The following is a 14507-nucleotide window of genomic DNA, read 5'->3' on the forward strand; positions in this document are numbered from 1 at the left end:
TACCATCCTTTGGTACTGTCATTACGGCCCCAGCGTTTAGTCAGTCGGACAGGACCTTCACCTCTCGACACTTAGTTGTCTTGCTGATGCAGGTTTTAAAGTTTCAAGTTTAATGTCACACGCAAACAAAAGATCTGGAATTGTAAATGTTTGGGGATGTCACTCGCAAAAGACAAACCTGCAAAGATTGTGAGAACGCTTCCCCAACAATGTGTTCGGCCATCTCTCAATACTTACTCTGAGTTCATTGGGTCCTATTGAAGACTTTACGAAGAACTTTTGATAAAAGGTCATTTCCCAAAACAGCTGGACACTGCAGAGTCTAGCAAACGTTACTCAACAGATGGAAATAGTGTTTTGTTGAGGACTACTTTCAGTGGCGGATTAATCCACATTTGATGCTGTTGTGAGTATAAACAGCTGCAGAATGGTGTCAGGGTCTTTCCTGGCTCAAAATGAGGCGGAGGTGGTGCCATCCTGATCACGTGCACATGTGCCGTCCTCAGTACTGTTTGGTCAGTGAGCTAAATTGTGGTAAAAACTGTTCTGCTGTGTTCACACCAAACACGAAACAAATTTTTTGCTCGACGTGATTGCATACAAAGCCAATGCAAAAAGGCAGGCGAGTACCGGTAGCTGCAACATCGTGCCGGGCGGAATCAGAAATTGAGGAAATAAATATTGCAGCCATAGGTGTTCACCCAGAGCCCTATGATACCTCACATTAGTACAGAGAGTATAAGGTTTTTGTGTATAAATATTATGCTACAAACAATTATACGATCAATCCATTTGATTGATTGTAGAATGTTCAGCCTAGTTTTCTTTCGTCATCTTTTTTTCTTCGCTGTGGTGGCGAAGACGTTACCAGCGGAAACACTGTGGCGCATCACTCACCCACCTACTCAGTCAGTGGCAGACTTTGGCGGGCTCCCGTTTCTTAGGGTTCCAGTCAAAAATGCACAATTGCCAGAAACCCATCAAGTACAATGCTTGTTAGGAAATGGTGTTTTCCATGAAGACACACAGGAAGTCAGAGTTTCGCCGAGAACTGGAGGCGGGACGGAATTTTACCTCGTAATCCTGCAGGAAGGAACATGTCGCCCAGTGCGACAGTGTGGCTCATCTCAACAACAGAACTCCCTTGGGACACAGGAAAAAGATAGATCACACTATGATACACACAATACTTTCATTGTGGATTTGAGTCTTTTCCTGGAATTTGTTGACATGGACATAGAATATATTTTACCCTATCCTGTAGAAATTGATAAAAGAAATTGATAAAATTGATAAAAAGATCAATTACAAACAAGTCATCTAAGTTGTTATTAGTTGCCTACACATTTCTCCTTTAAGTAGGCTGCTGACTGTGTTTGATTACAAACATAAATAATGTGTATATGCAATCCAAAAACATCAAGTTTACTTCGCAAATAAACACTTTTTCATTTTGATCACTTAGTTTCGATTGTTGCCTCCATTATAATTATTATAAGTATTATTATAATGACTTTTATTATTAATAATGATGTTATTAACACTAATATTATTGTTGTTGTATAGTTGTCGTTGTTATTAGTAGTAGTAGTGGCAGTGGTTGTAGTTGTATCACTAACATATTGGTAAAGAACCATAATTATGGGCTCTTTCAATGCAGTCATGCGTATAATAGACTAATAGATGTATTAGTGGGCAGTAGTGCAGTCAGACATACAGAGGTGAGACCCTCCTCGTGGCCTTCCCCGCCTCTCTGTGTGTTTACTGTCAGGCTGTGTGACAGACGCGGTCTCTCTCCCACTTCCTGTCCTGACCAGTCCTCTAGGTGGCGTGCTACTGGTGTTCTTCTCCAGAAGCCCCTCCACAGGTGGTAGTCTGGGCTTTGATGTCGCAGCTGCTGGGGTTCACGCCGTGCGCCGCTGGGAGGAAGGGGCCGTGGAAAGTTGAGTCCTTCATTTAAACAACCGACTCGTAGGATCCAAAGTCAAACCTCCAATCTCTTTTCTTTTTGTCCCCACTACTCTGCGGAGAGTCAATATGTAGTTATGTACTCCACTCGGCGTCAACAACGTGGCGCTCTGGGAGAGAGTCACGACCCGGGAAGCTTGTTTAAACGAGGATGAGTGCGGTGATGAATGAAGAGTGGCGGCGGAATCGAAGGCGCAGACGTCTCCCGAGGCCTTTCATCTTTGCAGCTCGCGCATTATGTATTCTGACCACAGCTAGGTAACGACCCTCGGATGGACTCAGCGTCTCTCCGGGGAGGGGGGGGGGGGAGGGGAGAGCCACCTCCCCACGGAGAGCCACGAGGGCTTTCCAGTGTCACTGTTTATTCACACTGCTCTGCTTGAACAAAGTCGCGCGGACAAAGGAGACCCCACAAACTGCACACACATTTGCGTCGGAAACTGGGTTTAAATAATAAAGATTGAAATAATAAGATGCAAACGCTGCCGGATCGAGTGAGCTATGCGTGCCAAATTGTAAAGGCACTCAGTCTATTTTTTTTACTGATCTCAGAGAATGCCGAACAGCTTCACTTTGTTCTCTGTGGGGTTACTTACAATATGGTATATAGAACCCATGAATCACTATCTTATTTGCAGCAAATCCTCTACAGGGCAGCGTTGTTGAAATGTATAGTGCGTGTGTAATCCATGACGCCTCTATAAATCTCTACAAGAGGATCCCGAGCTGCCTTCATCTCCTGTTATACATTTTCACCTGCCAGCGCAAAGCGTCGGCTTCCCTCCTGCTGGTTTATCCACCTTTGAAACACATCAAAATATTTCAGGCTTCAACCTGACAGTATGTGGTTCTGACCACAGATGAGCTTTTCAAGTGCTTTTCTTTTTTTCTTTCCGTCGCTTGGTGTGAGCTGGGGGATGCTTACTTTAGACACCTATATGTCTCCCTGTGGGCTGTTGTGCTTGTCATCTCAGCCAGCTGTCAATCACTGTCTGCATCCTGGAGGCCCGGAGGACACGGGGGAAAAAAACGCTGCAGCGTCCAAGCCCCCAAACCCTGTCCAACCTCCTCCTCTACACCCTGATAGTGTTCCATTAAAGCTTCTTTTTTCTTTCTTTTTTAAAGATGTGTTCTTGGAGCTTTTCAAAGGCTCATCTAAATCTTTTGAAGGCACAGTTTTGCTTAGGTCAGACATATTCCCTTCTGCCTCCGAGGTTTTATGGGGCGCTTTGTATTGCGAGATAAATCCCTCAATCTATTGAGGCAGAAACGGCTTGTATTGGTTGGAAAAGAGCTTTTAATGATGAAACTAGTTTCCATATGTGTGCTTTATCTAAGAGGTGACCATTTGGGACATAGTGCTGCTTGTTATTTGTTGTGGTCCAGACGGTCTTGGTTCAGTTTTATTGTACAAAACAGACAAAGAAAAACTCAGAACACACAAAGCGCTTTGCAGAATCTGTCCTCTAGAGTTTGAGAGTTTGAAGACGATAATCTGGTATACGTGGTTGTCGGTAGAAGTGCACCAGCACGTATGGGTGTGACACGGCATCCTGCTTGGATGTTCGGCCCTCTGGTCAGACTCTCAGCTCAGCAGAGTGGCTGATCTGGGTTTGTTTCTGGATGCAGAGCTGTAGCTGCTTGAAGCGACAAGCTCTCACGGTCCACAGATCCACATGCATGGACACGTCGCTCGTGGTTTCGGTCCAGAGCACTGAACTCTCTGTCCTCACCAAGGTGACATTCAACTTTTGAAGTGAATAGCCGTCGAAGTTCAAACTGAGATCCATCTCGATCTGAAATGAAGACTTCTTCTACCTATTTACACTAACGTGAGGACATAGGCCTTTGCCTGCCTGCTGTTGTGTGTGTGACTCTTGTGTGATGCAGGTTCCCCTCTCATCACAGCAGCACTTCTGCCATTGAAGTCACGTGCTCCACTTACCTCAGCCAAGTGCAAAAACCTTTCAAGACGTTTCGGCGTCAGGTTGCTTTAAAGCGTAAATTGAAGATCTTTAAAAAATGCAGTCCAGTCAGTACCACTGCTGCTGCCATTTCTCTGCTGTTGCTTATTTTAATACCAGTTTGTACTTGAGATGATATGGTAGAATAGATACATTTCATGTATACAACTGTATTTATAGATGTTTCACTAGCTTAGGCCCCCACCTCGGCCGGAGCGAGCCTTCGTCGGTTGTTTGGGGTGTTGAGGAATGGTTGATGGAGATTTGGCCTGATGCGGTTTGGGGGAGGCTTAGCTGAGGATCCACTGCGGCTCCCGGGCCTTGCAGACCCCCCGATCTCCATGGGATAGGAGCATACTATTGGTCCGTTGCCAGAAGACCTGGCAACCCGGTGCCTAGGTACGGCAGAAGAAAGGTGGTGTAAGAGAACAGTAAAGGGACAGCTTAGAGGGGGGGACAGCTTAGAAAGGGGGACGGAGGAAAAAGACCTGGCAACCCGGTGCCTAGGTACGGCAGAAGAAAGGTGGTGTAAGGGAACGGTGACGGGACAGACAGGTGAATCCGGCCAAAAGGTGGGATGGAATGCTGTGGAAATGGAAGGGAGGAAGATAGAGTCGGCATCTCTTTGCCGCTTTGGAAAGTTGGGTTTGCCTGAGGTGGTGGAGGGGGATGAGAGGTGAGGCGCTGCGACCTGGCAACCCGGAACTTTGTGGGTTGGGGGGCGGAGTTTCGGGGTGCGTGGTGGCGTCACGGTCGCTGGCGTCACGCCGGTGTGTTTGGATGTAGGTACGTTTGTGTTTGTTTGTTTTTTTTCCTAACGTGACTTTGGGAAAGTTGTGAGGAGTTGGCACGGTTTGCTTTGTTGTTTCGATGCTCTTAGCGGGCGGACTGTGGTCCAGTTGGAGATATCAGCTGGTCCGTCTTCGATGGGGGACCTGGCTGGAGCGTGGAGGGGTGGCGGCGTCTTTGAGCGCTGCGTGCCGGGTAGCCAGAGTCGTCGGAGCTGGGTCTGGAGCGAGCGAAGAAGAGAGCTGGATTTACATTTCCGTTGTCTACGTCTGGAGGTAGCGGGTCTCCCTCTGCCACCGAGATGTGAGTTAAAGGAGGACGGCCGTGAGTCCGACTCTTCGTATTGTCAAATGCTGGCGGGTGGATGCAGCTGGTCGGCGAGGTGGAGATCGCGGGTTTGGCTGCCCGGACCCTCTCGATGGCGGTTGGCAGCTTCCTCTGCATGGTGTTCCGGTTGCGAGTGCAGAAAACGCGAGTGTGCCGAGGCTTAGAGTGGGTAGGTAGTTATCGGAGTGTGGCCGGAAGTGGGCGAGTGGCTGAGGTGTGGTCCTGCTCCTGAAATTCGGCTAAGTTTTATCTCCAATTCTCTTAAAGTCATAAATATCAACCATTCAACATGTTTTATGTGAACAACAAACATGTATCTCTGACTGATCCACACAAGAAGCAGAAAACACATGAATGTTCTCATGGCTAATTAGATTCCAATACTTTGCTGTACTAGTAGAAATAATCACATCATGGAAATTCAAACGGCGTCTTTTGATTTGTAATGGCAAGTTTACATGTTGGACTGATGGGCCCGCTAGATAATTGAGAAGAAGAATGAATTTGCTTTTTAGATTTTGATATACGTATTCTGCCCGTTAGGTTTGGATATGAGCAAACTTTGGCCCAATAGTGGTGTTGGTGGAAAAACCGAGGGATCATTACATCATCCTCCGAGAACCATGAATATAAGCAGCAAATTTCATAGAAATCTTGAAAGTTGTTGAGATATCTTGTGTTGAATAAAGGGCAGACTGCCCAACATCGATTGGCATTGCAATCCCTAAGGCCCCACCAATAAATCAAGCACATCTTCAAAGTAAGACCTGTATTAATGACATGTTTAAAGCATTTCATTGCTTTATTTTCAGTGCAATACAAACTTTGAAAATATAAAGTTTGTGTAAAGGGATGGGGATTAAAGTGGACATTGATTTTCAGTATGGCCATCATCTTTTCCATTTGCTGTTGAAAAAGACCCATGAGTCAGCTAACATCCATCCACACACAGACACACACACACACACACAGACACACACACACACACACACACACACGCGAGTCCTTTATTGACTTCATCAAAACAAGAACATCAGACTTTGGAGAGTGAACAATTGACTGCTAGGCATTCAGGTTCCGTTGATGGACTCATAACCAATAACTATGAGCCTGATACGTTGTACTGCCAAGCTGAGTACATCGGGATGGACGAGCCTCTGAAACAGCAGTTGAAGGTGCAACGTGTGAGATCTGGACACCTGTTCCAAACAAACAGGGCTATGATGCTATTATTGGTGATACTACTGCTATTACTGCTGTCCTTTTATGTATCATTTCTATCATGCGGATGGACTATGTTGTAATTTTATTATGTTGATTATTCTGTACACATGACATCTGTTGCACGTCTGCCCATCCTGTGAGAGGGATCCCTCCCCTTTTCCCTCATCCGGTATGAGGGTCCTGGGACAGAGGATGTCGTATGTTGTATAGATTGTAAAGCCCTCTGAGGCAAATTAGTTATTTGTGATATTGGGCTATACAAATAAAAATCTATTTTATGAATTGAGGACAGGCTGGACGCTACAGTGACTCACTATCGCCGATCGAGGTACAAGTGGCATTTCAAGACGGGACGGACCGGGGCTAGCTGGTTAGCACGCTCATCTCAGTAGATATCTCTGCAACACAAATCATAGACGTCTTTGACACAACGTCGATACTGTGACCTCTTCACGTCCGGTTGAAGATAAAGTTCATTCCATCATGTTTTAGATTCAAATTCTGGCCATATCTTACACATTACACCTTTAGAGCTCAACACACTGAAATTCGCCATAATGTAGTGTTCATGGCAAAAAAGGCATATTGGTATGATCAATAAAAGCAGTAGTGGCGGTAGTAAATGTGGTCCACACATTATATTCCATGGTTGTTTTGGATATGATTTCAGAAGCAGTGTGTTTAGTACAAAAGCGAGACAAATACACAATAAGGTTAACAGAAACATGCCACTGTTTCTGTGTCACTGCACTGTTGCTGAAGTTATTTATAGTTTTAGAATCGCCCTCTCAATGATAAGTGACCAAATAGCATGATGACTTCTTTCAAGTGATTAACCGTGTTGCTTACACTCATATGCCCAGTCAAGTGGGGCTACAGAGGCCACGGTCTGGGATCACAGATTGTTGGTCCAATAGTCATTATAAATCAAGGCACAGAGCACTGTGATGCTGTTTTTAAACAGATCGGTGATTAGCTTACGGTGTCGTTAAGGTTTTACAGTGTTTAACTTTGTCAGTCCTTGATGACTGAAGTCGTTGTGATGAAGGCCTTGCAGTTGAAAGGAGACGGTAGCAGAAGATAGATGTTGTGAATGATCGCAGCAGAACTAAAAGTGCATGCCTCTTTGAGATATTTGGAGCGATGTACGGAGCCTCACCTCTAGATGCCTGTTTGATGAATGTATCCGTGCACCACATAAGGTGTCCGCGTCAACTTAAAAATGGACAAAAGCACAGTGGGACAAGCAGGTGGGAGACTACAAGCAAATAAAGGCGAAGCTAATGGAGCGTGCTAATGTGTGCATTTATTAAGCCCGCCGCCTCCTCTCCGCTGGCCCAATCTGCCACTTGGCACGGCTCCCTGGCTCTCTGAGGGAGTGAGTCATTGCTCACTTTAAATAATGAAGCTCGTCGAGGGGCTCCAGAAGCTGCGGCGCAGAGCCCTTCGCCGTGATGACAAGTGGAATTGAGAGAGTCCGCTGGCTTCAGGCGCTTCTTTAAGGTCGCTGCCCGACTCTCGGGCCTGAGTTGCAGGCTGGTTAAGGAGGAGGTAGTCATGCATTTAGTGTGTGATCAGGCTCAGCGCTGTTGGCTGAGGGATCGAGTGCTCCCTCCGGAGCAGTCCGGAGAAGGGGTTTTGCTGTTGACATAACAGAAACACCGACTGTGAGCTCAGGGTGAGTGTGCAATGAGATGGAGGGTCAAATGTTGAGGCAGCACTTTGAAAGTCCGGAGTCGTGGTAGTGGAGCAGCCAGAAAGAGCATTTACCACGAAGCAGCATTTCATTCAGATATGCTGTTGTAATAGTTCAGATGCTTACTTAATATGTCTCTTTATGAAAAAGAAAAAACGTTTTGAGGAGTTGGGCTAACACAGGGGTCGACAACCTTTACTAGCCAAAGAGCCATTTCGTCCTATTTTCCACCAAATTAAATTTGTCTGGAGCCGCAAAAGCTATTTGAGATCACATCTTATAAAGTGGTATATATAGTTATATTATACATACAAAAACTATAGTTTGTTGTATTTATGAAATTATAGAACAAGAATACAGACAATTCTTGACATTTTATTGCAATTGTACCTGTTAGAATAATATCAAACTCTTATGAAGAGAAAAAAAACCTGCTCAGTTTGCTGCAGCAGTTGAGAAATCGCTCTTTATTGCTCATCTCCAGCGTGATACTTTTCAGCAAATGCTGTGTGTTTGTTCTGGAAGGGACTTTCAGCATTACATTTGTTGTTGTCTGCTAATTTCTCGCCACATATCAAGCATAGGTAAGACGTCCACGCAGAATTAAACTCTCAATTTTTCTCCGTGACTTTTCTTTTTTTGGACTTATCCATTGATAGTTTACCGAGGGCGAGGGTCTGCAAACATGATTAGCCACCTGCAGGGAAAGGCGCTTGACAGCGACATAATAGGATGTGAAGCACATTTTACTTGACAAAATATTGAAAAAAAATCATTTTCAGTGACACGGTATCACCTCAAACTCCAAGATAAGAGGTGTTCCCTTTGAAAGATTGTCCACTGGGCAAAAAATAAAACATTATTTAGTTCCATGTTATTTTTTGTCAAAGCCTGAGGCCATGTCCACACTACTCTGTTTCCATTTAAAATCGCATATGTTTTGCTACGTTTACACTGAGCGTCCACACGACGCCGGAGTTTCCAACAGTTTGAAAACTCCGCGGTTACCTCTTCGTGTGGACGACCGTAAACGCATAAGTTTAGAAACGATGACGTAGACGCCCACGTTCGGTACTTGATTGGTTCTTAGCAGTCACGACGTGTCCTTCCCTGATTCGTCACGCCCCTATAACGTGACCCTTTCCCGGACACAAACAACAACAGCATTGATTACCGACTACCGACTACCGACTACCAGGTTAATTCAACATGGACAACTCATTACAGGTGTTGCTGACCTTGTTGTCTGTACTAGCAGCTTAAATTCAGTCTTTCTGCGGAGGAAGCAGCTGTTATTGGAGCGATTAGCGAGCATCGTGTCCTGCGGCTTCATCAGACCGTCTGAAGTCACGTTAGCGGCTTTGAGCAACCAATCTACTTCCTGTTTACACCGGCACCCACCGGCATGCCCAGTGTACGTGAATAGTCACGAGATATTCGATTTCAGGCATTTACGTCTGGACGGAGATCATCTCGACAACGATGCTGAAATGCCGTGTGGACGGAGATCGTTTTTGTTTGTTAAAACTCCCTTTTAAAAGGAAAACGTATTAGTGTGGCTGTAGCCTCAAGGAGCTGCAACAGAGGGGCTGAAGAGGGTTGCCGACCCCTGGGCTAACAGAAGGAATAAAGAAAGTTAGAGTAGCATTTTTGAAGCGGTTAAGAGTGCGTCATTGCATTGCAAGTAGACGATCAGGTCTGTGGTGTATCATTTGTCATTTAAAGCAGGCTGTTCTCATTCGCTGTTTGTACATTTACCTAGAAAAAGTAATGCACGATAACTCGTGAAACCCGCGTAGTCATGAGCAAGGAAGGAGGTCAGCGTAGCATAAAGACCGACAAAGACAAAAAACTAAAACAGGCTGTTCGTTTTCCAAGTAAAAATAAAGGTCCATGTTGACATGGTCACATTAAAAGGGATGATTTTATCCAAAAGCAGCACAGTGAGAGGATACATTTGTAGCATGGCTGTGTGTGGCTCAGTGGGAAACCACCATGGTACTTATGTCGTGATGTATAGGTGGACAGCGACGTGATGTGACTCCATCAGTCTTTCTTCACACGAAAAGTAATGAGCAATCTCTGAGCACCAGAGAATGAAATGAGTTAGAGAATGAGAAAGAAGTAGATGTGGAAATGCATTGAGAATGTGGACGGTGGCATTTATAAAATATCAAGGATAATTCTAGTTGTGGCCAACATTTGCATGATTAATATTGATGTATTTTTATTAAACGCTTAGATCTGGGAATGTGGTAAATGGTAAATGGACTTGTACTTGAACAGCGCGTTTCTAGACTTCCAACCACTCAAAGTGCTTTAACGCACAACATGTCATTCACCCATTCATACACTGATGGCTACCATGCATCAGGGCATTCATAAACCGCAGGGAGACATTCATGGGCTTAAGTGTCTTGCCCAAGGACACATCGAACTGCTGATCCTCTGACTGAAGGACGACCTGCTCACCACTGAGCCACAGTCACCGTGATGGAAAGTTTGAGATAACAATGTATGTGTATAACACCTTTCTTTGTCAAACGACAGTGTTTTGCTATTTAAGACAAAATGCAAGACATGAAATACAAACACTGGACAAGCCCTCTGCTTTGGGACCTCCCCTAACATGTTTGTTTTTCACACAGTGCTAAGGTGGTTAAGATGATCCGACTAAGCTGTTTGCAACCTTTCTGAGCATAATTTTCCTTCCGTCTTTCATGTTTCTTTCTTGTTGTCGTAGTGATAAACTGATAGAAATGATGATCAGAAATAATGAATGAACTGGAATATCTTTAATAAGCAGACTCTTATACAGCAGCTGTTGAGTCCAGCTCTAATTCGCTACGACTATCATTCTTCCTCATTCTCAACCTGTTTGTTTGAAGGCATTGTGTAGCGTGCTGTTCGTTGAAGCTGCTGCTTCCGTGACGACTATAAATCACTTCCCATTCAAAGGAGGAAACGGCAACAAATCAACACTCAGATCTCTGATGTGATGTGAACTTAGAAAGCTTTGTGGAGCCATTGATCTCCTCTGTCACGACCCCGCCTGCCCTTTTTTCTAAAAACCAACCGCCGCGGCTGCCGGGGCCACCATCCTCTTGCAATCCACTGTTCGTTGTAAGCCACTTTTTAATGAGCTCACTCCAGCTCGCTGGCTGATCGCAGTGGCTTTTGCACCTGTGCCTGAACGAAGTCCTGCAGCCTGGCTCTGTAGCACTGTGGTATATTCCAGGAGCAAGAGTCCAGCTAAAACAGAGATATTAAAGGGATTTGTATGAGTACTCATCAATTGTCAGTGTATTACCTAAAGTAGATAGCATTCAGCACGCCGCTGGAGCAAAGCGATGTACTGCTGTGGTCGGGGGCAGCAGCATGACGTATTTTAGCCACATTAAAAAGACCGATATGAGTTTTAAGTGTACGCTATATTTACAATATTTGTACCGGTTCACCTGGCCGTCAGAGAGCCCTTTCTGACGTGGGACTGAACATCTATCGATGCTGTCTTCATCGCCACCATACTCCTTTGACAGAAACAGTCACTTTACCTGGCGGAACATGGGAGTTGGTTTGTTTGTGTTGTTGTGTGATTCACTTCCCCATCAGAAAGGGCTGTCTGAAGGCAAGGTTAGATTTAATTAAATTAATACATTTATATATTAATTAAATATGGTCAAGTCAGTGGAGAACAGTGGCCACAATCTTAACAGTGCTTACAGCAAGAAAGGTGCCGCCATGTACAACACGAGGAACAAGGTGGCTCTTCTGAACCTTTTCTTGAGTGAAAAGGTTCACAGATTATGGATCATGTTGGTGAGAAAAACAAGCACTATCTTCATTAAGCATTTCACATTAAGTGTTTTTCAGTCCTGCAGTATACTAATGTATTGCAGACATGCTAACATTAAGACTGCATCTGTGCAGGAAACCCTGCAATTCCTAACATTCTGCTGCCAGCTTCTTGTCATGTATCTTATACAATGTGTCTCATTCTCTCTGTGTGTGTGTGTGTGTGTGTGTGTCACGGTGTGTGTTCAGTGTCCAAACACTGGAAGGCTGTGAAATCCTCCTGGGCCCAGAGGTGACGTACGGCCCTCCGGTCCTGGACCTCTTCACCCCGGTGGCCATGACCATCGCTCACTGCGCCGAGGTGGACACAGAGAACTGGAACGTCCAGCTCAAGAGGAAAACCCAGGACAGCAAATGGGAGGTGAGAGCTGCGGGCCCACACCTGTCAAGTACAGTACACCCCGTCAAGATATTGGTTGGGCTCAGACATGACTCCCCTCCATTGTCTTTTTCCCCCAATGGCTCTATTCTTTTTCTGTTGGAGCTAAATGTCCACAGGAGTGAAAGCAGGGTAAACAAGCCGCCCCTCAGGGTTTCCCCTGTTTAAGATTGTACTGCAAAGCCTGCTACACCTCAAGACTAGATTATAAATGACATTGAAGTGCAGATTTTGTAGACAGAGTAAACACCATTCAAATATAAGTCACAACCTAAAAGTAAAAAACAGGATATGCTGTTGAGGTCGAGCTGTGATGTCACCATCTAGGCTCCATATATATCAGTATCTCATTGTTTTTAATTTAACCAGTATTTAAATGAAATCCTTTTCAACCCACTGACCACCTGTCTCACGCTACATGAGATACGATGGTAAGATAATGGAATAACATTTACTGTATGTGACCGCCATACTGCTCCGTTGTTTCCATGTCTCTAGACAGCGTGTTGTTCAATGCAACTGGAGCTGAAACACCTGGATCTACCAACCCTACACGCCTACAATGTCAAACTAAATCTGAAAGCAAAGGAAAAGCTGCCAGTGTGTCCATATCATGTATATGATACCTGTATGCAATCCAACTTTTTTCCAGCACCAGCATATTTTATGTAAAACAGCTCTAAACAAAGAGCTGGCGAGGAAATAAAAACACGCCTCCGTATCTTCTGGATGTGTATCGTTTTTACTGACCAGTTTGCTAAAAATTGTGAATATTTGTCTGATAGAGTATCTCATGTAAAACAAGCCACTAGTAGTCTATATCAGCGGTTCCCAAACTTTTTAGGCCACGCACCCCCTTCTACATCCAGACCGGGTTCACGCACCCCCAATCCCCCCCCCCCCCCACACACACACCTTTAAAAAAAAAAAAAGCAACAGAGCCGCATAAAAATCGGACTAATGAGAGAACAGTTTGCTCGCGCGTGGCGTTTGTTTACAAGATAAAAAACACAAAAAACTCTTCCTGCACCGTGCCTTCGAAAAGGTAACGGATGTACACCAGACGATTGGCCAGATTGGCCACATCTGTAGACTCGTCTACTTGCAGAGAGTAAAACTCACTCTTCTTCACGCGACCGACTAATGTAGCCAGGATGTCTTCAGACAAAGCATCGATGCGCGCGACACAGTGTTGTTGGACGCGGGATCACGTCCAACTTGTTCGCTTCTCTCTCTCCAATCATACATTCCACCATCTCTTTAACATTTGTTTCCCTCTCCACCACTGCCTCTCCTTCTCCCTATTACGCGGTCAGAATACTACCACAACACGCCGCCTGTCTCCGGCAGAAATGCGCTCATACACACACGCACCTCCCCAGCAACGAGGCACATCACCCGGTCACAATACCTCCAGAATGTCCCCCGGGTGAAATCCGGGACTTGGTTTTATGGTTCCGAGTGGCGGCGCTCACCCGTTGGCGCCGGGACGCGAGGTCTCCAGCCGCCCCCGCCGCGAGGCACCCGATCGTCAGGTCTGTCAGCCCTCGGAACAGGCCGCGGGTCAACAACTCGTGGGTGGCGGGGCAGAGGCGAGGCAGATCACAGAAAAATAAAGACTAGAGTACAGCAAAGATATGTTGATGAGAAACGTATTTGTAATATGTCAAACACAAACGTAATCAGGGAGAAAATACGTTTGTGGTCAAACGTAATTGTGAATGCATTTTATTTTTGGGGGAACGTAATTTTTAGGAGACGGGACTGCACCGCCATTACATCTTTTCTCTCGCGCACCCCCTAGAGGCAGCTCGCGCACCCCCAGGGGTGCGCGCACCCCACTTTGGGAATCCCTGGTCTATATTAATGTATCTGAATACAAGCAGGACTGAGCATAGTTAACAGTATCTTCTCCATGCCAGTACGGCAGCTCAATGTCATTTAACTCTAAGATATGTTGTCGCAGGCCGTGGTTACAATTGTCTTTCAAAGCGACATTATGACATTATGCCAGGACGCATTAGCTGGCATGTCTGTACGCTTGGTTGAGAACACATGCTCAGGTCGCCTGGCTCGCATTAAAGGCCGATGTCACCATGGGACCTTATTTTGGAAAATATATTTACAGTTGTCAATCGTTAGGGACAGAAGATATCGTGTGCTGTACAGATTGTTCAGCCCTCTGAGGCAAATTCATGATTTGGGGCTGTAAAAAAAAAATTGAAAAACAAAAATGGCGTGAAACAAATAATTGATCCCATTTAAAATGATCTTTTAAACTGACAAACATCATATGTTTCATTGA

At 45.2% G+C, this 14507-nt stretch overlaps 1 protein-coding gene across 1 annotated transcript in view; it reads left to right on the forward strand.

The window, feature by feature from the left end:
• Window positions 1-14507, forward strand: part of unc5db (unc-5 netrin receptor Db) — a 225222-nt gene that overhangs the window by 181754 nt on the left and 28961 nt on the right. The window contains exon 12 of the mRNA XM_079269905.1: window positions 12013-12184. Coding sequence (XP_079126031.1) covers window positions 12013-12184 — 172 coding nt within the window. The remainder of the gene's footprint in view (window positions 1-12012; window positions 12185-14507) is intronic.

Source organism: Melanostigma gelatinosum (assembly GCF_949748355.1).
Source record: "Melanostigma gelatinosum genome assembly, chromosome: 6".
Lineage (NCBI taxonomy): Eukaryota > Metazoa > Chordata > Actinopteri > Perciformes > Zoarcidae > Melanostigma > Melanostigma gelatinosum.